Consider the following 24,940-nt stretch of genomic DNA (forward strand, 5'->3'; position numbering starts at 1 on the left):
TGATATTTTGTCCTCCACCGCCAATGTGAAAAGAAATTTAGAGACCCTCCTCAAGGATCCCCTTCAATCATTAGCTCAGGGGAACAGAAGATTTAATGAGATGTCTTATGCAAGTCGGGACCAATAACCAAAATTATGCTTAACTTGGTAAGCACATGGACCAATCAAAGATAACCCTAAACATATGGCAACTCAAAGAGCACCTTGCTGCTTAACTTGTTAACATTTCCCTTAATCATTTGCTTATAAGATAGTCAAAGATTGTGTAGCCATGTCATTTCATTTATACTTTACATGGAACACAATAACTATAAGAATACTAGTAATAAATTTCTTCATTTATTTCTATTAAGATGATAATTTATACATAACTCAATACACTATATGCATATCTCGCTAAAATACATAGAATCGGGAAAATATTGAAAGAGAGAAAAAAAAACCAATATCAATGTACTGCTAATTTTACATTTTCCTGCAGAACCAATATTTCTAATTCTCCGATGCGACATCTATTTCGATTTCATTGCAAGGTTACTGGGAATTGAAAATGCTGTTATATACTTGCAACTTCTTCAAAGGACGAACAGTTTGTCCTCCTTGTTACAGGAGAAGTAGCTTGGAGAAGCGAAGAATGATCAATTAGTCTCTAAGAAAATTGCGATCCTTTGGGGACGTTATCTTCCCTCCACCTGTTTGACGCATCACCTCTGCAATATAAGTTCCCCATTGTCATGTTTCCAGAAAATATTATAAACATACTGCCAAATAAAACATATTTTCATGCTCTAATAAATCAAGAAAGAAAATAAGTCTAAGATTATTTTTCAAGCTATAATGAACAATACTATACAGTTAAATGCTTCAAGTTCAGATGGGTAATTTTTTCTAATCTAAAACTTCATGAGAATATGCTAAAAGTGTAAAATTGAAGCTAGTAAATTGGTTACTAACAAAACTGAATATTTCATATATTTTGAATGATATTTCCATTCCAGGTCGGTCAACTATGCTAAATTTTCTAAGCATAATTATTCTATCTAGTTCAAGGGTAAAAGATAAAATCCCTATAATAATAAGGAAGTCAAACTCTCAATGAGAATTTCATTGGACCAAGTCCATTATTTTTTAATGGCAATTGTTAGTAATTAGATGTTAGATTAATATTTACTCCTGTGTCCGGGTTTGAACCAAAGAGATGGGTTTGAACCAAAGACATCCAACTCCTTTAACCCTTAGCTCAAACAAATTTTAACAACCCCCCCCAACCAACCCCGGACTAAGTCCATTTGTATTATGTAATGATTGTAATATCTTTCAAGTTTTTCCCAACATTTCTAATGCTTAAACCATTCTTTTCCCGGGCTCAATAGTTGGTTCATTTGAACTTTTTAAAGGTGATTTTAGTATTTCCATAACTATTTTATAAGCACGGAGAACTGCCATTCATAAAGCCCAAAAGGCTAAATAGAAAATAGGGCAGTCCCCACACTTCATAGGAAAAAACGGGAATCTGCATTTTTTGATTGTCAAAAAGATAAAAAAAAACTTGCCTCGCGTCCGCTCGAGCTCTTCGGTAAGTTCTTCTTTCCATTTCCTTTGTATCTCAGAGAAGCTTGAGCTGTAGATGAAAACAGCTTCAATTTCAGTAAACGGTAGATTAAACAAAGGTCCAATAGCCCCTATCAAGCACCAAATACATACTTAACACTTGATCCCAGCTCAGCATCATGAAGAGTCTCCTTTGATTCATTGAGCTTGGATGGCTGAACTTCCCGCAAAGGTCTACAATGAGAAGTCGTGCCACTAAGTTTTGTAAGATATTTTCTATGACTCTCCGGGCTTGTTACATTGGCGATGCTAGCCATTGAGAATCGTCGTCTAGTTTGACTTGGAGACCTGCTTTTTGATGTTACATTTGAGGCATCAGAAATAACTTTACTTTGAGCAACTGCAAAAGGCGCAGGAGGAATGGTTGCATTTGATTTGCCAAAGAATTCTTCATAAAGAGGTGTTTGGAGCTTCTCCAATTCAAAGGCCTGATGTAATTCATCAAAGAAAATAGAAACAGTTTTTAATTCTAACCATGTTAAATTTAAAGAGAAGGCTAGAAAAAAAAAAATTAATGGTCATTGAGAACTGCTATATTGAAAGACACCATATACGTGAACTGGTTTCATACTAAGATAGAACCTTATCATCCAGGAAAGCTCTAATTTTGGACTCTGTGACTTCATCATCATCTTCAACCGCAAGAGGTTCACTTGAAAATGAGAACTCATTCTCTGCATTAGGAGATGGTGCGGGACTCATAGTTTTCATAGTAGTTTGATCTGGGGACAAGTTCAGTCTGCTTTTCTTCAAATTCAGAGTTTCATCAAACTTGCAAGGCCAGTCATCCTCCAGAGGCTCGGACATTGGATTGAAACTCTATTACAGTGATATATCAGCCATTCAGCCAAGTGTTCAACAAACACTAATCATAAAACAGTGGAAGAATGACAAACAAATTTGGCACCTTTATGTCGTCAGCAGCGAGTAGGGATTTAGATTTTACTGATGAATCAACCAAAAAATCATCTTTATCATCTATTAGACACATGTCATCATCATCGTTGTCTGCTCCCTGGTAGGAACCTGCTTTTAAAAGATTTGAATTGGAATTTGAATGATATACAGTCGAGAACCTTAAACTATCCGTCTGACAAACATCCTTTAGGCCTGTGCTAGTTGATCCTTGGATAGAATCCAAACTGCAGAACAACAGAATAGAAGTTGATGCTCCATGCCTATTAGAAATTCCACAAACAACAAATGTTTTGTTACCCATTATACTTACAAGTTTCTAGTGTTCAGCCCATTTGGTACCATCTGATTGCAAGAGTCCTAGATATTGGAAAAGTAAACAGTTGAAAAAAAAATTAGAAGTTATGAACATGGTCTATGTTTACATTGTATAAACTCACACCGAGGATACTAACCCTGATTGAACTGCGTGATATTGAACGAGATTCCCGATACTCGCAGGTGATGAACGGATGCTGCAGACAATAGGCAGAATCACTATAATGATTTTGAAGGAAAGTTAAGTTAAAAGAGCAAACAAATTCAATGTCTGTAATTATAATTGAATATTACGTAAGTTGGTTGAAGGGGAGGAAGATGTGCAAAATACCAGTAACAAGTCTGATGCAGAAGGTCTTAAATTTGGTTCCCTGCCACCACAAATTGATGGGTAGTGATTAGAACTTGAATTCTTATACATATCAATACCCTCAACCTAAATGTCAAACTGTAGAACTAGTTTATTTAAAACAAATGCAGTCAGAATAAACTACTGTCATTATAATAAAGGTGACCGGTAAAAGCATTATATATGTACTTGTGAAAGCATTTGAGCAAAAAGTCCTTTGCCTCAGTAGACAGATGTTCAGGTATGGGTGGATGATCTCTAGTTGTTCCAATGTAGAAAAGAGCCGAAACCTAAAAGAAAAATTTTGAGCAAAAATACTTCAAAGAACCAAATTATAGAGGGAGGGAGAGAGAGAGAGATCAACTTCTGAAAATCAATGATCAAATTAAATTGCTTAGTAAGGTTTGAACTTAAAGGATGTACCTCCTGGGGATACTGTTGACTCCATGGAGGCTTTCCTGTGGCCATCTCTATCACAGTGCAAGCAACACTCCATATATCAGCAGAGCTAATAAATAATGAAATAAGTTAGGTGTCGTTCCAAGAACCGTTTGTAATTCTAATAAACAATCGTGACTGGAAACACATAATATATGGCCATTACTTTGTTCACTCATAAATGATAGGTTCGAGGGAAAACAACAAAAGTACAACAAATGGAACAACCAAAGCTTATGAGAAATTATCAAACATTGTTATTACTTCGTTTGGGTTTTTGAATAATAATTTAGACAAATTAATGAACCCCATTCCCATAGTCTAGTCTGCATTTACAAATCTGAATCTTATCTGTCTACCGAATTTATACCATGTCTAAGATGATTACGCAATATATTATATAAAGCTTTGGCGATGGACCAATGGTTGAAATCGGCATGTTTACTTTTTTGAGGAAAGAATGACATCATTGACATTATTCTCTCCAATTCAAAACTCAATTTTCCCCTCAGAAATCCATTTCCGACCAAAACAAAAGAAATTCTAAATGTGCTTTGTTTATTTAGGTGTTATGACAAGAGGGCATATGCATTTTCAGGACAGAACGAAATATGAAATACAATCCCTACATGGTTATAGTAATGTACAATACACACGTCAAGAATTTTTATGGTTACCGGATTACAAATTGTAACCTCACAGGTAGCCAAAACCTCAAAAGTCAAACCTAAAATTATAAGAACAAGAATATACAATTATGCAGATGAATAAATAATGAGAAAGGATAAAAACAAGAATATACAATTAGCAACAGTTCTCAGTGATGTTAGCTTTAGAAGTGAACTGCAGTGTCCGGAATTCATTATGGTGATTGCTTAACTATCCTGGTTGAACCAAATATAGAAAAGTTTCCCTAGAATTGAAGGGAAAAAGATAGAATATCATGAAAAGTTCTTGCAACTTACACTCTTCCGCAACCATCCAAAAGTCTATATTTCTATTGTTAGGAACCAAAGTTGGCCAAGGAAGATAGAGAATACTATAGAACTGACAGAATACTTCTAATTGTTTCTAGTTTCCTAATAATGAATTGATGAGTTGAATTTTGTAATTATGGTGAGATAACAGTACAGACCTCAACATGTCACAAGTCACAACAGATAAATATTTCCTTTCATTCCAAGTCATACGAAATCCTTATTTCCTTGAAAACATTAATTATGACAAAGTAACCTTCAAATGCAGAACTGGTTGACTTGTCAATCATGATATTTTCTTTCCAAATATTTAGTCCACTTACGTTGTATATCCTGTCTGTAAAATAACTTCAGGTGACATCCAGTGTGGGGTACCCTTCATAGACTTTGCTCCATTTATGGTAGCCTATATCAAACCCACAAACTTCAGATGTCATGACCACAAACAAAGTTACACAAGAAGCTTGTAATAGCATAATGAATTAATAACTTCAACACTATCTTACCAATTCCACTACTTTTCTGGATGCACCAAAGTCTGCGAGTTTAATACACCCTTTGTTATCAACTAGAATGTTTGCACCCTATATCCCAACAACACACCTACCAAATATGAGAGGGACAGAACACGATAGAGTCATCTAAAATTTAAAGAAAGAGCTTCGTACCTTGATATCCCTGTGAATAATTCGGTTATTGTGAAGGTATTCAAGACCATCTAAAAGCTGTTTTGTATACGTTCTGATAACCTGTTAAAAAAATTGAACATGAAGCAACAAAAAAAGCACAACCCATGATATACTCCATGAACTTGATAAAGTAAAATCCACTCACCGACTCAGGGAAGGATCCGAATTTCCCCAATAGTGATGAGATAGATCCACCAGGTACAAACTCCAACAAAATATTTAAGGAATCTTCCTCTCTTGCAGTTCCCAAGTATCTCTATAATAAATGACAACCAAAAAGGATAAAATAAAATTACTATATTCGACATCAAGCAATCAAAATCACTCAGACTAACACTCACAACAATATTTGGATGCTTAAGATTCTTGAGAAGCTTCACTTCTTCTTCGAGCTCCCGGATATTAGCCTGATTCAACCAGATAGAGACAGATTTTTCAGATTATAGTTCAACATCAACATTGTAAAACGCACAGCTTATATAAAATCATAAAATTAAAACACATCAATGCTACTGCTTTTTTTCTTATCGGAAACTCAGTATCCGGTCCAAAGTCCGACTAATCCAGAGGATCAATCCCAAATCAATGATATTGCTTAATTCATATGGTAAGAACTGATGCATAATGCATTGCCACTTAATTCACATAATGATCAATAAAAATGAACTTCCATGAAGCTCAAAACAAGGAAACCAAAACCATGAGAATCAAAGCTATAAATTAGGGTACACTAAAAAACACCATTTTTACCTTTGTATTCTCTTTGAAGGCAATACCAGGCTCAATCAAAACCTAAAGAAAACAACAAGAAGCAAAAAGATCAATAATTTGCGCAAATGAACACAATCAAAGAAAAAGGTAACAAAATTGACCTGTTTAACGGCAATAAGCTCTCCGGAATCAAGGTTCATGCCCATGTAGACCCTCCCAAAGGCACCGGAACCAATCAGCTCGCCTTTACGCCACCGAATTGGCGGAGGTGGAGGAGGAGATTTGAGGCTGCCGATTCTGGATTTGCGAATGGCGGAGCCGATCTTGTTGGCGAAACCGGAGAAGCGTGCATCGTCGGCGGAGGGCGGGGTTGAGAAGACAATGGATCGGCGAATTGAGCCGAAGAAGTCTTGCATTGCATGTGAGAAGGAAGGGAATGAATGGGATTTCTAGGGTTTGGTGTAGTAGTTGATTTGAAGGAGGAGGGAAAAAGAAAGTAAAGTGATTCAAAATGGTGGAGTCATAACGGTTACCTTGTTTTCACTTTTCAATCACTATCATATCAAGTGGTGCAATAAGATATTCTACGTACGTTGTCGGCAACTACATTGCTTGCTTTAAATTTATTAACTAATTATTTTTCATACACCACGCAAAAAATTTAGGGTTAAATATGTTTTTGGTCCCTATATTTTATGCAATTTTGAGAATAGTCCCTACATTTCAATAAATGTTTTTAAAATCCCTACATTTTTCCTTCGTTAGTGCAATTGATCCCTGCCATCACTGCCATGTTGATGAAACACAAGTCATCCTAACAAGTTCAACCCCACCCCACCAAATCTCCACCACAACACCTTCCATACCCGCAACGGCAAAAACTTTCAACGATAACATCATCGCTTTCGGCCTCCAAATCTTCCCCTCTAAACCAACATATTTCACTGGAAATGTGACGAACAGTGGCGATCCGCATCTACGACGTTGCGGAGAAAGATCGTGGTGAAGTTCCCCGCCGTTTTTCGGCGAGATTGAACCGCCAACATTGGCATCACGTTAGAAATTTGACAACAGGGACTATTTACGCTAACGGAGAAAAAATGTAGGGATTTTAAAAACATTTATTGAAATGTAGGGACTATTCTCAAAATCGCGTAAAATGTAGGGACCAAAAACATATTTAACCCAAAAATTTATTCACAAATAAATATAAAAAATTTAAGCTTAATACATAATTTGGTCCCTTAAATTATTTTTGATTTTCAATTTGATCCCCTAACTATAAAGTGTCTCAATTTGGTCTCATAAATCTTATGTCGTTTACTATTTTGGTCATCTCCGTTAGTATTTTGCAAAATTTGTTAACTCTTTGTCACATGTCATTTAAGATTGGTGATCAACAGTTGGATTTAAAAGCACACATGACATATCGTGGACTCATAACATATGATAACTTCCATCTTCATCTTCATATAACCTTTATCAACCTTCATAAAAAAATCAAAATTGGATTTAAAAAAAAAAATTTGATTTTTTTTATGAAGGTTGAAGAAAGGTTATAGGAAGATGAAGATGAAAGTTATCGTATCTTGTGAGTCCACGATATGTCATGTGTGCTTTTTAAATTCAACCGTTGATCACCAATCTTAAATGACATGTGGCAAAGAGTTAACAGATTTTGCAAAATACTAACGGAGAGAATCAAAATAGTAAACGGCATAAGATTTATGGGACCAAATTGAGACACTTTATAGTTAGGGAACCAAATGGAAAACCGAAAATAAGTTAAGGGACCAAATGATGTATTAAGCCAAAAATTTATTACATAAACATTCACGAGTGTAAAAAAAATATAAAATAATGTCAAGTAGTGTATGTTTGGTTATGTGGTAGTAAGAATTAATTATGTGAGTTTAAAATAAAGTGATTTGTGTTTCGATAAATTTATTTTAAAATGAGTTTAACTATAAATTTGTTTGTAAAAATCAATTATAAAAATAAAGACTACAAAATTTATACAATCAATTTATCAAAATCAATTATACATTTATATAATCAATTTTGATCACCGTAAAAGTGGAACCAAGCATACACATAGTAGTTTATTGATTTGATAGAGATGTCTTGAATGTGCAAAAGAAATAGAGAATTTTAAGTTTGAACTCAGATTCTCCATAACAAATTCTTACGATTTTCCACTTAATTGTACTTATGAGCAACTTCATGCATGTAGCTTGTGAGACATTATAAAAACAATCAATCTAATATTTTTATTATAATATTTATTACATATTGTAGAATAAAATAAAAATTAATAAAAACACGTTCGTAAAAAATAATTAAATGAAATTAAAAAATATTTGGGTAAAAAAAAATCATTCATTGTACCAAAAATACATAAAAAAAAAATGGTTTTTTTTAGTACTCCGTCCGTCTCGCAGCATGTGTCATCTTTACTATTTTATTTTATTATTTTCTATCCATTAATATGTATGACCTTATCCTTGTTTATTACATTTCAATCGATCTAACTACTTTTTACTCAAAAAAAAATCATCTAAAACTATTTCACTAACTAAAATTAGTAAAGATGTTTTAATAAATTAAGCTTATTTTACCATTAAAATCAACATTACACCGGTCATTTTTTAATAATCTTGTAAAATCCAAAAGAGACACTTAAGAAGGAGGAGTAAAAAAGAGCATATTATTAAAATTCATAACAAATTGAATGCAAATCCCTAATAAATAAATAAATAAAAAACAAATTGATGCAATTAAAATTTAAAATGGTTATTATGAAAATAAATTAATAAACAAATAAAAAGAAAAAGAAAAAACGATAAAATCCGATAAATTTCAATTCCCTAAACTCATAGTAAGGTTGAAGCTCTCTCGCCATGACCATGACTATGAGGATTCAATTCATCCAATTGTCGTGCCTCTCTTTCCGTTTCAAATCACAAATAATTCCAAACTTTATATCTTGTTAATTACACCTACTCTATTCATTCATTCACCTTGTGTTTCTTCGTTCATTCCATTATTTCTGAAAAAATGCAACTTGATCTTGAATCGTTGTCTGAAGCTACTTCTGGGGCTATTGGATCCCTTGTTAGCACCACCGTCTTATACCCACTTGATACTTGCAAAACTAAATATCAAGCTGAAGTTCAAGCCAGCCATCAAAGAAAATACAGGTTATTATTATTATTATTTTTTATAATCTTATTTTTCACCCATTTTCCTTTTATTGGGCCCAAATTGATTATTACCTAATTATAATTCATGAAACAATTTAGTTTGGATTAGAGAGTCCTGTTTGTATTTGGTAAAAACAAGCATGAAGTTGAAATTGATTGTGTAATTATAATTTCTTCAAAACATTGTCAAGTATTGTTCAATAGAGGAAACCAAATGATAATGTCGGTGTTTGGCTTGCTTTATGAACATCTTGTATTTGGATTGGCATCGGCGCAGCGCTTATCAGAGTGTGTTTGGGAGAGCTTATGAAAATAGCTTAGGTGTGTCAATAAGCTCTTTTTAGCTTATCACAATAAAAAACTACTCCAGATAGTTTATGAAAACATCTTACAGTTTATATGAAAACAATTTCAGCTTATGTTAATAAATGAGCTTTTTGTATTATTTATAAGCTTGTCAATGTAGTTTATGAAATAACAGGTTATGAAGATATAATTTGTGTTGGTGAAAAATTATAAATTAACATAAAAGCTTATTTATTTGCATAAGCTATTTTTCATAAGCTCAAAAATAAGCCAATCCAAACAGATGTATGTCAATAAGCTCTTTTCAGCTTATCACAATAACTACTCCAGGATGGTTTTACGAAAACATCTTACAGTTTAGGTGAAAACAATTTAACCACATTTTCTCTTTAATTGTAGAAGTAGCTTATACATAAGCATTTATTGAGTAAGTGTTCTATCAAGTTGTTTATCTATCCAAACATACACAATGCCAAATGGCAATGATAATATTCAAATCGCCAATATTACAAGTTTTCTTTTGCTTTTACGATAATGTTTTTATTGTGGCAAGATTAACAAGGAAGTTGATAGTAACTGTTGTTGCTCTATCTTATGTAGGAGAATTTCTGATGTTTTATGGGAAGCAATTTCTAAACGTCAAGTGCTTTCATTGTACCAAGGCTTGGGGACAAAAAATGTCCAATCCTTCGTTTCGTCCTTTATTTATTTCTATGGTTATAGCTACTTTAAGAGACTATATTTGGAAAAAAGTGGAAACAAGAACATTGGAACAGCAGCAAACTTGATTGCCGCTACTATGTCTGGCGTCTGTACAATACTAATAACACAGGCAAGTCAAAGTTATTATTTTTTTCCAAAGACAAATTACTGTTAGTGACATACTTATTTGTGATATGGTTGTTATTATTTGCCGACAGATCATACTTCCCTAAATTAACTTGAAATTAAGTTTATCAAAGGGTAATTTCCATCCTGCAAACATGACATGGTTAAGAAAGTTCAATATTTTGCATTTCTTGTGTACTCGGCTGTGTTTGTTGTGTGGGTTGGGGTTTAAATACAGTTTCTAGGCTCTAATCATACTACAACTTTCTTATCTACTGAAAAAAAGAACGTGATTAACTAATGCTGTATATCAAGTAAATTTTAATAAAATCTGTAAGGGACACAAATTGGTCCCTAATTGATGTAATGTACTGTCCAAACTCATTCGTTCCTTGTTGTTAGGCAAATAATCTTCAGTAATATCTGCTATTTTACAGCCCTTAGATACAGCATCCTCAAGGATGCAGACAAGTGAATTTGGAAAATCCAAGGGACTCTGGCAGACCTTATCAGAGGGGACCTGGAGTGATGCATTTGATGGTCTTGCCATATCTATTCTTTTAACAACAAACCCATCTATTCAGGTATTTTAAATGTTTATACCAATGATTCAATGAAACCTAGAGAGAATCAATTATTCCAGATTAGGTTACACTGTATGACTATCCATACTCAGACAGATTTTTATCCTCCAACAGTATACTGCATTCGATCAGCTGAAACACAGACTACTAAAGGGAAAGATGAGCAAGAAAACCGATGCAAAGTCATCCCCGGAATCACTTTCTGCCTTCTCTGCTTTCATGCTAGGTGCAGTTTCAAAATGTGCTGCTACATGCTTGACATACCCAGCTATCAGGTGGATTATGAACCTAAATTATTTATCTCTAGATTTTTTATCTGTGTTAATATACAGAATTTGATTTTCTACAGATCCATGATTCCAGTTAATAATAAAATTCAAAAGGAAGAAAATTAAAATAATTAAATTTTTACACAGATCTATCTTGGGAAAAATAAGTACTATGATACATTGTCTTTTACTTTGTTTATGCTATATTTTGCACATGCTGATGAAAGATGTTTTGAATTTCCAATAGGTGTAAAGTCACTATTCAGGCAGCTGATTCATATGATAATAAGAGTACAGAAGCTGAAAAGAAGGCGCAGAGGACAATCTCTGGAGCACTCTATACTATTTGGAAAAGAGAAGGCCTTTTGGGATTTTTCAATGGATTGCAGGCACAGATATTGAAAACTGTTCTCAGCTCTGCATTACTTCTGATGGTAAAGGAGAAGATCACAAAGTCGACATGGATTCTGATGCTCATCATTGGAAGATACTTCTCTACTGCCAATCCCCCCAAATTGAAAGAATCTTGAATTTGTGATGAATAGATTATAAATAATATCTCATTTAAGCATATGCAAAAATTGGCTTTGTTTGCTATGGAGGTAAAGAGCGGCAGGTGCAATGAACGTAAGTGTTGCTGGCGGTTAAGATCGTGTTTCTAAAATAGGGATGCGAAAAATGAAAATTCAAATAATGGTTTCTTCTTCTCTGATAATATGATTTTCTGTCATCAAGGCTTCAGCCTTGAAGTAGACTTGCATTAGCCATTTTTTTAGTAGTTTTGTATTATGTTATGCACTTCCGATCATTTGGCGAATGCCGAATTTCCAAGCTCAAAAATGATATTATTGATAACAATGACAACAATAACAACCCTCCTGTTTTTCTTACTTTACATTCAGTAGACAATTACGTTATCAAACAATAGTAACACAAGGATCTCTCAATTTTCTACTAGAAAAAAATAATATCTTTATTATTTCCATTTTAACATTCAAGTAAAACCTTTGTATGGTAGCATTCGGTTTCTGACTGGTAACAAAATTGCATCAATGAAGCACTGTCAATAGCCATCCTCTAGGTATCATAACAGGAAAATTTTGCCAGCTAACAAGAGAATTGAGCAATAAATCATTCCAACTTTGGAAATCAAATTGGCAGAATTAGAACTATAGGGGGCAAAGTTTCCTGTTGGAGTGTCAGTGGTCAAGACAACGACAATCCAGTTATCTTCTGAGCCAATACCAATTCCTGTATACTGTGTGTCGTTGAGATTCTGTGAGTAGAGAGATTTCGTGAAGTTAGCGAGGACGAGGCCTGAAGCTAGGCCAGGAACACAGGCAGGCATAACAGCTCCATCCCTTGTATCAGAAATAGCCAATTGACATTTAGCTAAAAGGTTTGGGTAGTTGGAGAATTGAGGTTCAGTACCTGGTACTGTATTAGCACCTGTGGTATTTGTACATGGTTGATTCTTGAATTGGTCAGCTATTTTATCAGCAAGGCAATCTGCATTTTTATTTTTTGTAAGAGATTTCAAGTTTAATGACGCTCGATACTTGTTGATACCCTGATAAAGATTATCTTTCTCATCTGCAGAAAAAATATTGAACAGGGTAAGTGTGAATGTGCATGTGTGCCTGAAAAAAGGTCACAACTGAGATTGTCAATGAACAAAATGATTTGATTCATTATTATTTAATACATGCTGCCATTACTAGGTCAGCTAACTTTCTAATTGAGTAATGCACAGGACTGTCCAGTGAATGTTTAAGAGGCATTCTGACTGTTAAAACATGATGTGTTCATCGCAATCACGAGATTAGGGTTGTTTGATGAAAGAACGAACAACTCACATTATTGTTTTAAATTTGATTTGCTAAACTTGAAAGAAATGAGTCATGGGATCTTCATCCAATGACATTGATCTCATAAATGCAATGACAACATCATATTGTGACTGCAGTGAATACAAATTCTGAATTTGACCAATTCAAACATGTTACAAGTTCCAACACAAAGCAAATGATCAAATCATTACAAAATTTAAGATCAGTTAATACTCACCATCATCACATTTAACTGGATAATTCATCAAGAAAATAACATACGAAGAAAAAAGAATCCAGAAGAGCGGAGAGAACTTGGGTAACACCATTTTTTTGAAGCTGAGTTATACCAGAAGGAACGAGAATTGTGCTAGCTGGTGCTTTTAGAGGAAGAGACTTCCACAACATAAAAATACTTACCACTTTTGGATTCTATATGTGGGTGTTACCTAAGTTTGCTTGTACTGGGGGCTTTACCATTTCTTGAAGCATAAGCTAGACATCATACTGACACTGATGGAGACATTGCAACGGTGAGAAATGACAACGTTTTTAGGCCATGTTTCAGTGTCAGGTATAAGTTTGGTTATGAGGATAGTTTGTTACTTATATTTCCACCACTTGATTGGAATTTTTTTTTCTTTTTCTTTTTTCTTTTTGACACATGGAAGAAGAAACTATCTTAAACCTCTAATCATAGAAAACATCTTATAGCAAACAATATTTTAAAAAAATTAACAACACTTCACCTTTAAAATAAAAATTCCGTATCCATTTTATTAGTGTCTGAGGTAGAAATGTTTTACACGTTAACAATATAAATATCCTTAAAAAAAATTCGGTGCACCTAAATGTAATCTTTAATGCGAAATTTCATAAAAGTTAAGGAGAGATTGACAGACACTGGTATGTATTGCGTTCGTTTTTCTATTGTGCATAATTTTATTTTATTTTTTTGAAAGATCTATTGTTCATAATTGTATATCTATATTATTGTGTGTCCTCATGAACTTAACTCAATTGGTTAGGACAATGCATAATATATGCAAGGTTCGGAGTTCAAACCTCGGTCACCACCAAAAATATCATTGTGTTTGATATTATTTTTTTCAACATTTACCACTCTGGTATTTTTTTTTCAACATTTACCACTCTCAAGTACTTTTGGTGAATAACAAGAAGAAAAACGATTCTCTCTATGGTGTAGAATGCTTCTTCTTTTTTGAATAAGATGTAGTAACCATTTTCTTTAATTTTAATTTAAATTTGAAATATAAAAGATAAAATTGTAAACACGGTCTTGTACTTCTAGAGTGCTCATCTCGTGTCTAACAAATGCACCCACTTTAACACGAGACCACTACTAACTTCCAATTTCTAAATATAAGTAAAATTGATTTTTTAGATTCATTTAATTAATAATATATGTGGTTCATCATTAATTGAATGAACCTAAAAAAACAATTTTGCTTATATTAAAAAACGGAGGGAGTACTTAAGAACAAGTTCAGATCCAATGACTTTATGACATGGTTTACCTGTTTTGCCTAGTAGTGGTGGCTGATTGGTCACCTATCATGAGCGTCTTTCCATTCATTCGCGTGTGTGTGTCCTATAGTGACTAAAGGGAGTACACATTCTTAAATGGACCCATTTTATAATATATTTTTAAGTTTGACGTTAAACAAATTATAAAATGGGGAGTGCTATTTACCGTGAGAGAATGTCTCACGAAGATTCCACGAATAGTTAGGTAACCAATAAATACTCATCACTTAATCTATTATATTTACAATTTTATAATATTATATTTAAATTTTTGATATACAATAGAAACAATACTGAAAATTATGAAAACAAAATGTTTATTTTGATTTCTATAGGCATTAATAGAAAAGGGACACTTAGTTTTTTTTTAGGGAGAAAAGAGACACATTGGTGATTGTTCATGCCAGTTCGTGATGATAAAAATGCATATGAAATTAATATGGATAATTTCTACAATCCTGCATCTTTTCTAAAATTTGTCTGAAAGAGTCCAATGAAATAGTGATAAAGATTCTAAAAAAAAGTTATTATGGTAGAATGGACAAAGAAATAGAGCTATTTCTTATATTTTCGGTTCGAAGTAATAGTAATTTTTTTTTTTTTTGAGGGAAGTAATTTTTTGTTTATGTTTTGCGAGTAGTTTGTAATATATTTTGTAGTTTTATAGAATGAAGATCCATTTTGGTCTATGATAAAATGTGCAAGGGATAAATTAGACTTCGACAAAAATAATGACCCTATTTAGTCTAATACCAAATTAAATCTAGACAATTTAGTCCCTCTATCAATATGTTTCTCCAATCGGGTTTTTTTTCTTCCTTTTTGAACTGTGATTGGTCATATGTGATAATTTAATCGTCTTATTGATTGTCACGTGTATTGTTTAAAAAAATGAGGGACATTTAGGTCCTACAAAATTTTGGGGATAATTATATCCCCATAAAATTTTAAAAACTGAAATTAGTCATTTTTTTATTTATTTCAACACAACAAAAAAATAGAAGCAAATGTAGTTTGTTAAAGTCTAAGGGGCCAAATTGGTATTTGTTTAGGAAAGAAAAACTTATTTAACCTTTTTTGTTTTATTTTGCTTTCTCTTTTTTTTTCTTCTTCTTTTTTTAGGGACTAATTTGTCCCCTTAGAAAATTCATTTAATTTAACGTTGGCGCTTAACTGATATTGTTAATGTCATATGATCAAATTAACAGTATACATCATAGGTTCAATGATAGAAAATGATTCAGAGTTGTCTCGCTTCAATTTGTAAATGACTAAATAGGGTCTTCATGTTTGTTGAGAACTAATTTGGCCCCTAAGGCCTAAACATTGTGTCGGGGACAATTAACAACTTTTACATAGAAAAATACTTTTTAGTCCAAAAAGGAAACAATTAACAAGTTTTACATGAAAAATACTTTTTAAAGTTTCAATGTGTTAAAAGAAACAATTTCGAAGATAATATATATACACTATTTTAGACTTCTTTAAGACCATGTGTTAGCATTTTTTTTATATATTGAAAGTGATTATTTCTCGTATTATGCATGTAGGTTTAATTCAGTTGTTAGGAACATTTCATTATACTTTCTATAATCACTATTTTAAGTAAAAATAACTTTTTATATTCATTAGATAATTAATGTATATGGTTTATATTATAGATCATATACATCGATTATTCAATGAATTTAAAAAATCACTTTTTACTTTTAATAATGGCAGAATGGAATATATACATTGATCAGAATTCGAATTTCAAATTCCTCTTTTATTTATGTTCTCGTATTTTATAAAAAAATAAAGAATATTATTTCTCTAAAAAAATGATTTAGGTTTTCTTTTTTATAAAATGTTAGTTACTACTAATAGGTTATCACCATCTTCTCCAAATATAAAGACCATGTTGAAAAGAAAAAAAAATTGTTCCTTTTTATAAGATTTATTTAGTATTTTCAACAATATTAATTATTTGTTTACCAACATACTTCTATGTTATAAAATATCAACATTGTTATCCTTTTTTATGCGATCTTTTTAACGAAATTTGGGTTTTTATGTCTGTATGATGAAGATTTGAGTTTGCTTATGAATTAGATGAATTTTTATCAATTTTTTTTTATAATTTTTTTTATTTGTTCTCAATAAAAAAAGGACCACAATGTTGGCATTTTATAACATAAAAGACTAAATCAGAAAAAGAAAAAGATGAAGGACAAAATTGTTATCTAAGAGATTAAATTGGGGAAAAAAATAAGATAAATGACGAAAGTGATATCTAAAATCAAGTTAAACGACACATTGTGTAATTTAGCCTTAATATTGTTATATTGAAAACATAAACCAATCATTTCTCTTCTAAAAGATAAAATTATAAAAACAATAGTAAGTATAAACAAATTTAATACTGATACTTACATTCTTAACTCCGTCATTTGACGAAAATGGATTTTTTTTTTAAGAACAAAAATAGATTAATAATAGAGACAAAGGTAGCACTTTTCACTTGAAGAACAACGCTTGCTGACGGCGTTTATTCTAAATAGCAATATCACCAACGATCTTTATTATTACCGCGTGGTACTCACTCTATTTATAAATATAGGTCGTAGTCAATCACACATGTTAATACATAATTTTGATTATAAATATATTTAAGTATCTATAATTAAAAAATTAATATTTAAACATTATAAAAACATATTCATTGAGCAAATTGAACAATATTTTTATTTCTTTATAAAAAATTGAACAACATTTATATTTATTTTTTATTTAAATAATATATTCAAAATAAATTACGTGAATTATACACATTATAAAAATTCAAAATTGATTTGAAAATGGAAGAAGTCTATGTTGTCTCACTCATTCACTCTATACGCACGTGTATTTCACCGTTTGTCAATTTACCGTTCGATTATCATAACGGATCAGTTTGATAGGTCAGATTCGTACGTGATCAGCAAAAACATAGGATTCCGATGTGCATCTAGCGATGTGTATTTTCATTCTTAGGTTTATTTCACGTATGTGTGCAAAGTTTGATGCTACACAGCCCATGGCAGCTAATATCTAAGAATGAAAATACATTAAAGAATAAATTAAATGTCCTAAATAAAAGATTTTGAATTCGATAACATTTTTTAACATCATTTCTTTTTTTTTTTGGTCAAGTAGTTTAGTGATTTTTAAGATAATTCTATTTAAGATTTTTTTTTTCCTTTCATAAGATTACAATTTGAATCTTATACCAACATTAAATTTGTTTAAATGGTAAGAAATTTGAAACTTCATTTTTCTTTTTCTTTTGGTCAAGTAGTTTGATGGTTTTTAACATGATTCTATATAAGATTTTTTCTTTTCTTTTCCTAAGATTACAATTTGAATCTTATACCAACATTAAATTTGTTTAAATGGTAAGAAATTTGAAACTTCCTTATTCTTTTTCTTTTGATCAAGTAGTTAGTCTGGTGGTTTTTAACATGATTCTATATAAGATTTTTTCATTTCTTTTCATAAGATTACAATTTGAATCTTATACCAACATTAAATTTTTTAAATGATAGGCTTACATGCTCAATTGGTCCCTTAACTTGATTTCAAATATCGGTTTGGTCCCATAAGTAATAAAATGTCTGTTTAGGTCCCTTAACTTTATTTAAATTATCAGTTTGGTCCTTTATGTTAATTTGTTTCAAAAAAACGTTAAGTGTAGGGATCAAACTACTACTAATTAAATAAGTTAAGGGATTAAAATTTAACGTTTTTTTTATAATTAAATTAACAGAAATGACCAAACCGATACTTTAAATAAAGTTAAGGGACCTAAACAGACCTCTTATTACTTATGGGACCAAACCGATACTTGAAATCAAGTTAAGGGACCAATTGAGCATTTAAGCCTAAATGGTAAGAAATTTGAAACCTCTAGATGAATGAACATGACTAAGTTGATAAGATATTGACTAGTGAAATCATGAGTTCAATTTTTGTTGTCATCGTTAGAACATATTCGGTTCAGAGGGTATAACCATCCACTTTGTGTGTCCTAAATTTTTTCTATAAAGATTAATAACTGTTAAATGACGATAGAATCTTCATATCAATAATATAGTAGCTCAAAAGAAAATTATCATTTAACACTATGCAGATTCAAGACAAAATTTCTTTTAACCTCTTTCTTAACAAATGCACTCAAGACTTTTTTTTTTTTGTTACAAAGCTAAAAACAAACAAAAAGAAAGCAGGAAGAAAACAGGAAAAAAAAACTCAAGCTATTGGGAAGAAAACTCTCATTGCATCGTTCCTTAGCATGTTGAGAAGATCATGAGGAGGGGACGAACGTGCACAAAACTCAATGTTTGACGTAACTTCTAGCTTGGCCATGAAATCGGCGCAATGATTCACTTCTCTGAGAGTGTGATGCACTTAAGACATTCGGTCGCATATAACAAAAATTTATTATTTACTTATATTCTTTAACATGATATTGAGTTTCCGGAAATTTTAGTTGGTTGTTGTGATTTTGTAAAAGCTACGTCGTTTAATTTTTAAAAACTATGAGGACTTACAATAATTTCGACAAACTAATTAGGATACTAAACATGCACTTGATAATTTTCTTTAAAAAATGGTAAAAAAATAATAATATTTTTATTATAAATCAAATCCAAGTCATTGAAATATAAAATGCGTTTATATATAAATCAAATCTAATTTATTTAATATTATATTAATATTTAAAAATCAATTTCCAATACACAATTAAAATTGAGAAGTTCTTTCCAAATAAAAATAAAAATTGAGAAGTTACTACTATGTTTAAATTCAATGAATAGTGTGAATGATAATATTTTATGTTTTACCTACCAAAAAAAATTCCTAAATTTTGGTTATTATTTGACCAACCATTAAAAATGAAAAATTGATGGAGGGCCTAGTAGCATATAATAAAGTGTGAGGACAGACAAGGGGCCAATAAGAGTGAGAGAAAAACTGCAAACATATATAGAGTGATAGATAGTGACATGGGAGAAAGAAATACAGAGGCAAAGACACAAAAGTCTCTTTCGCCTTAGTGAGAAAACCAAACGAAAGGGTAAAATTTTCACTTTACTCTAAATTTTCAAGTTTCAATCCTTTCTTTATCGCTCTAACTCTTTGTGCTTATTGTGTGTGTTATTTTTCCATGAAAAACTCATTTTTCATTAAAATACTAATTTATTGATTATTAAGTCTTTGTAACATTGTTAATTTAATAATAATAATAATTCTGGTGTTTGTGTTAAGATTTGTGTGTGTGTTTTAATAGATGGTGTGCGTTGTATTGAGATCGATTATTTCTTTGTTGCTTTTTTATTTTTTGATTTTGTTTCACCCCATGTTACAAGCACAAAATTTCAGATCGATAAAAAAATTAACACTTTTATGTTTTTCTATTTGGCTGTTATAAAACATAATTTTTTTTTAAAGAATAGAACATAAAATACCATAGATTTGCGGACCTTTTTATGTTATATTTTGTTCGATATTAGTGCGTCACTCACCATTTGATACTCTTTTTCTTCTTGGTTTAAAGAGAACAGAGTAATGGTTGAAACATTTTTTTTCAAGGAGTTTGGTCTCTCATTTTCTTCTTGGTTTAAAGGGAACAGGTAGATGGTTGAAGCGTTTTTTTTTTTTAGGAATTTGGTCTTTAAAAGAAGACGAACAATGAATTTATGTCTTCTCGGTTTATTTTGAAATCATTGATTGGGGTTCCGTTGAGGAACCTCTGGACTTTCTCTATTCCTTCTCTTTTATCGACTCTTTTCGTGTTCTATTCCATTCTCTATTTTCTCTTTGTCATTACGAGCAATTTTTTTATGATTCCAGTTGTTTCAATGTGATCGAGGCAAAAAAATTTTGTTTTTAAATTGATTTTCCCTTTATTTTTTCGTTCATCGGTTACCATAATAATTTCTTCAATATCAAATACTATTATCATTATTATGTCATTTAATATTATTTTTTTTATTATAATTTTGCTTCCTGTTTATGAATTATGAGTTTAATGATGTTTCTGTAATTTTTCAGGACTTGTAGTCGAGTTGTGTGTTTTGGAGGCTTTCATATACAAAGATTTACAATTCTCTTTTTCCAACAATTCTCTATTTTCTCAAACTAAAAAAAAATTAAAATATTTTTTTAACCCACCATGCGGGGTTCTAGAAAATCTAGAGCTAGACCAAGGCCTAACCTTTTGAAACAATCCAAATTGATCACAAGGAAGTTGCAAGTTGTTTATAATGATCCTGAGGCAACTGACACATCTGAAGATGAATCACAACATGCAAGAACAACGTCAAAAAGAAGCTTCGTTGAGGTCACTCTTCCTCCTCATGTATCTGCAACTTCTTTGGCTTCTCATAAGAGTTTCTCTAAGAAGTCGAAGATTGTATCGAGGAAAAAGGCGTGTCTTTCAACACAACGTCAAATCAAGAAGAAAGTTATTCCAACAATAACTTCTCCAAAAACAAGGAGACAACCTTCATCCAAATATCGAGGCGTTCGTTTGAGGCCATGGGGAAGATGGGCTGCTGAGATTCGTAATCCTTTAACAAATGTTAGAATTTGGTTGGGAACTTACGATACCGAAGAAGAAGCTTCTCAAGCTTATGAATCCGAAAGGCTTCAAATTGCACTTGATTCTCAGGCAACAAAACCAAAAAGATGCTTCAATAAAGAATCTTCTGCAACCTCTCCAGTTGTAACATTGAACAAGAACTCTTCTGCAAATGATGATGATGCCAATGCTTTAGTGTCAGAGAAATGTTCAACTACTAAAGACTCTAAGAACTTGTTCTTACAAACACCGCCTTCTTCCATGCTTGAGTTGGATACCTTAACATCCAATTTGGTTGAGAAGGTTGATGTTCCATCAAACAATGTAGTCGTTGTTGTAAATAAAGCGAGTGCAATGATGTCTTGTCAACTTCAAGAGCTAGAAATTCCAAATCCTAGTGTTTTTAACCTGCATGAGCCAGTTGTTACTGAGAATCCAATTGGGACTGATCCCAATCTTGGTTTGGGATTTGATTTTGATCAATTTAACATTGATGATTTTGGAAAAGATTTTCAAGAATTTGGTGGCTGTGGTGACTTAGGTGACTTCGAGGATATTCAAATTCATGGATTTGATGACAATGGACCTAGTGAGCTTCCTGATTTTGATTTTGGTGATATTGGTGATGATGACGAATTTGCTGGTTGGATTGATGCGCCCTTCCAACACAACATATATTTTCTCTAAGTTTTGCAGTCTCCTAGGAGTGAGGCTTTGGAAGTAGTATTCTAGATTCTAATAATGTTTATGTAGTTTTCTGAGACAATATGAGGTGCATAATCAGTTTTTGGTTGAGAGTGATTCTACTATCATTTTGATTTTATATTTTGTTTATTGAGGAGTTGTAAGTTTTGGTTGAATGTCACAAAAGATCCTTTCTTTTTCTTATGCTAATAGAGACATCCAAAGAGAGTTCTTGAACTATTCTAAATTGCTAGTAATATTTTGATTTGAAAGTTCTTCTATTGTTGTGTATGAATGAACCTTCAAATATTTTGGATACATTATCTTTTTTTTTCTTTTCTATCGTTTGATGTCTACGAGCTTGTCTACGTGGTTTTACATTATTAGCATTAATCCATTTCTTCCCAACACTCGTCAATAGCAATTTAATACTTATTTCGCAACTTACGACCCCACTTATTCATATCCTTCGTACAACTTTTCATCCCAGACAACACGTCCACATTTGGATTTTCCTCCCATCCACCAACAACTATGTTCTCAAAATTCTCTTCCACTAACCATACATTCTCGAACTTAAACTCCTTATTTTCCCCTTCGTCTTTGTTTTTCATGAATATTGAATAGAATTGAATAATGATTTGATTGGTGTGATATGATATTATGCAATTGACTTTAATAGAATATATCATACCATGCTTGTGTTGCCATTGTTATGTGAATTCTTTCTTCCTTACAATTTTTCCCCCTGTACCTTTCAACCATGTAATGGATACCCAGAAAATCTAAGATCAATCAAACCATTATTATGTACTGCCTCCCGAAAACCCATTATCCTCCATGGTGGATGATTTACCCGGCTCCTTTTATCTTCATTTGACAATAAGTCATTAAAGTCTCCCATAAAAGTGTCGGAACTGTGCTTGGGTTGCTCAATCCTCAACAATTCCAACTCATAAAACTCATTGTTCTTGGCAGGCCTGTCCGTCAAACCCGCTTTTATCATTTTTTGGTACTACATCTTTTTCATGAGAGTCAACGTTGCAATGGAGAGTATTTTGGTTGACATAAATTTGCATTAATTTTTTATCATGAGGTAATGATCGAGTAATAGCGCTTTCTCCTTCCTCTTTATTCTTGCCATCACGTAGCCTTTTATCGTCTGACTTCACATATTTACCTTTCTCTTCCATTGGAATTGCCAATTTCGCAAGCAGACCAATTTGTTCCACATTTAATGGTGCCAGATTGAATGTTCTTCCCTTCAATTGTTACTACTATTTTTTAATCAATTCATCAATCATATCTTTTCTATTATTTTGCTCAGGTGTCTTTTGATAATACAAGTTAAATGCTTGTCAAAATTATACAAGTTAAATGCTTGGTGTCTTTAACTTGTATTAGTATGTCTTTAGAAATATCTCTCCCTGTTGAACATTCAATCTGGCAAGGAATCTAAAAAAAGAAAATCATGTCTTAATAATACAAGTTAAATGCTTGTCAAAATTATAATTACACATTTTTCTATATAAATATTATGTCTTTTGATTACTTAAATGAGAAATGCTAACTAGTTTTCCGTGAAACTTTTGTCAAATTTGTGTATTAGTATTTCAATGCATTAAGAATTGAATGTTTGACATTTTTTAAAGATTAACTGCTTAATTTATAATTTTTAAAGAATGTCAAAGGATATTCGTTAACAAGACTCTTATTAATATGTCATAAAAGCATTTGTTAGCATTTCCTTTGATTTTTAAAATTCGTTAACAAATGCCCTCAAAGCTCTTGTTAAAAGAGCAAAAAGTAGAAACTTTATATTTTTTTGAAGAAGCTAAAGAAATTATATCAAAAAATCAAATAAAGCTCCTCTGGACTCCAATTTTTTAAAATTTTTGAATCGAAATTTTTATTCTCAATAATAAAAAAATTACTCTTGATCTAGCACAAGGTGTGTCAGAATAGTTTAACAATCAAAATAGTTCACAAAACAAAAACTGAAAGTTACAACAACATAAAAGAAAATTACAACAGAGCTTTTCAGCAAAACAACAGATTCTGCCTCCGAAGAAGATAATCATAATCGAATAAAATGTAATACGATTTTAACCACCAATGAGTCTACAACTTAACCTTTCCACTCAAATCCTTCCATTTCTTTCCTTCTAAATGACACATAGAACTAAAATTCATATGATACTAAAGAAGAAATCTATTGAATCTTGATTTGTTACAACTTCACCATGACCCCTTTTAATTCTATTTTATCTTGTCATTAGGCTTCAAGATTTAACATGAAAAAAAAACAAGTGTCACTCAGAGCAGATGGCGAAATATTTAATATGAAAATAAACTAAAAAAAAATACCATTTAGAATATAATGGAGCAACGTATATTTTTTTTTTTAAAGAATGGAGCAACATTGAAAGAGTTGCGTGTGAATTTGAGCGTTTGATTTACCTCAAGAATTTGGTCCCTTTGAGACCTCATGCTTGAAAAGTTGTGGACCAAGATATTTTAAACATTAACTATTTATCTCAAACACTTCGTCCCTTTAAGGACTCATTCTTTGAGGGTTGTGGCCCATGATATTTATAGACACCTACATAGGTTTTATGTGTGATCATAATCTAAGCTCAATGCTGATATGAGCTTATACTCAAGAGGGGATATGTTCAGAATTGAGATATTCCCAAACCCTAGAATGGATCAAATTTTCCTTAGACTTACTTTTACTCGACCACTAAAGTCGCAATTATGATAAAGGTTTAAATGGAAGTTATACACGACCGAGATCATGGGCCACTTTAATGACCCATGACCAGAACTGATCTTATAACCATATCTATACTTATCTTCTATACGTATTTCACTCATTTTTTTTACCCATATATAATAATTCCAAGACCTTGGGAATGGGTCTATCACCAACAAGGTAAACCCCCACACATCTAACTAAGCAAGAACAAAACCCATATAAGAGTGAATTAGTTGATTATCCACAATGACGTTGATTGTATTAGCTGAGTATTCCATGATTAAGTTTAAGAAGAGCATGTCCTTTGAGAATTGTAAAC

At 31.9% G+C, this 24,940-nt stretch overlaps 4 protein-coding genes across 5 annotated transcripts; 2 read left to right on the forward strand and 2 right to left on the reverse strand.

Moving 5' to 3' along the window:
- Positions 1-323: 323 nt before the first annotated feature.
- Positions 324-6,579, reverse strand: LOC11409019 (mitogen-activated protein kinase kinase kinase NPK1). Its single transcript, XM_024770558.2, has 17 exons — positions 6,170-6,579; positions 6,048-6,089; positions 5,639-5,704; positions 5,443-5,553; positions 5,277-5,357; positions 5,115-5,192; positions 4,932-5,014; positions 3,617-3,701; positions 3,383-3,483; positions 3,176-3,215; positions 2,982-3,041; positions 2,840-2,886; positions 2,519-2,753; positions 2,194-2,430; positions 1,705-2,039; positions 1,554-1,621; positions 324-710 (listed from the first exon to the last, which is right to left on the reverse strand). The coding sequence occupies exons 1-17, from the start codon at positions 6,422-6,424 to the stop codon at positions 643-645; spliced, it is 1,992 nt and encodes a 663-aa protein (XP_024626326.1). The 5' UTR covers positions 6,425-6,579; the 3' UTR covers positions 324-642.
- Positions 6,580-8,858: 2,279 nt separating this feature from the next.
- On the forward strand, positions 8,859-12,065 carry LOC11417728 (peroxisomal adenine nucleotide carrier 1). 2 transcript variants are annotated; one of them, XM_039829968.1, is made up of 5 exons: positions 8,859-9,208; positions 10,118-10,349; positions 10,783-10,929; positions 11,026-11,204; positions 11,446-12,065. In XM_039829968.1, exons 1-5 carry the CDS (start codon positions 9,066-9,068, stop codon positions 11,726-11,728), a joined length of 984 nt encoding a protein of 327 aa, XP_039685902.1. In that variant the 5' UTR covers positions 8,859-9,065; the 3' UTR covers positions 11,729-12,065. The 2 variants fall into 2 exon arrangements, with proteins under 2 accessions (XP_039685902.1, XP_003592476.2); XM_003592428.4 differs by having other exon boundaries at positions 8,861-9,208; positions 11,044-11,204.
- On the reverse strand, positions 12,059-13,463 carry LOC25485231 (uncharacterized GPI-anchored protein At3g06035). Its single transcript, XM_013614415.3, has 2 exons — positions 13,266-13,463; positions 12,059-12,791 (listed from the first exon to the last, which is right to left on the reverse strand). Exons 1-2 carry the CDS (start codon positions 13,354-13,356, stop codon positions 12,283-12,285), a joined length of 600 nt encoding a protein of 199 aa, XP_013469869.1. The 5' UTR covers positions 13,357-13,463; the 3' UTR covers positions 12,059-12,282.
- Positions 13,464-20,771: 7,308 nt separating this feature from the next.
- Positions 20,772-21,866, forward strand: LOC11418316 (ethylene-responsive transcription factor ERF119). Its single transcript, XM_003592427.2, has one exon. It carries the CDS (start codon positions 20,772-20,774, stop codon positions 21,864-21,866), a length of 1,095 nt encoding a protein of 364 aa, XP_003592475.2.
- The last annotated feature ends 3,074 nt before the right edge of the window (positions 21,867-24,940 follow it).

The sequence above is a fragment of the Medicago truncatula genome, chromosome 1 (genome assembly GCF_003473485.1).
Source record: "Medicago truncatula cultivar Jemalong A17 chromosome 1, MtrunA17r5.0-ANR, whole genome shotgun sequence".
Lineage (NCBI taxonomy): Eukaryota > Viridiplantae > Streptophyta > Magnoliopsida > Fabales > Fabaceae > Medicago > Medicago truncatula.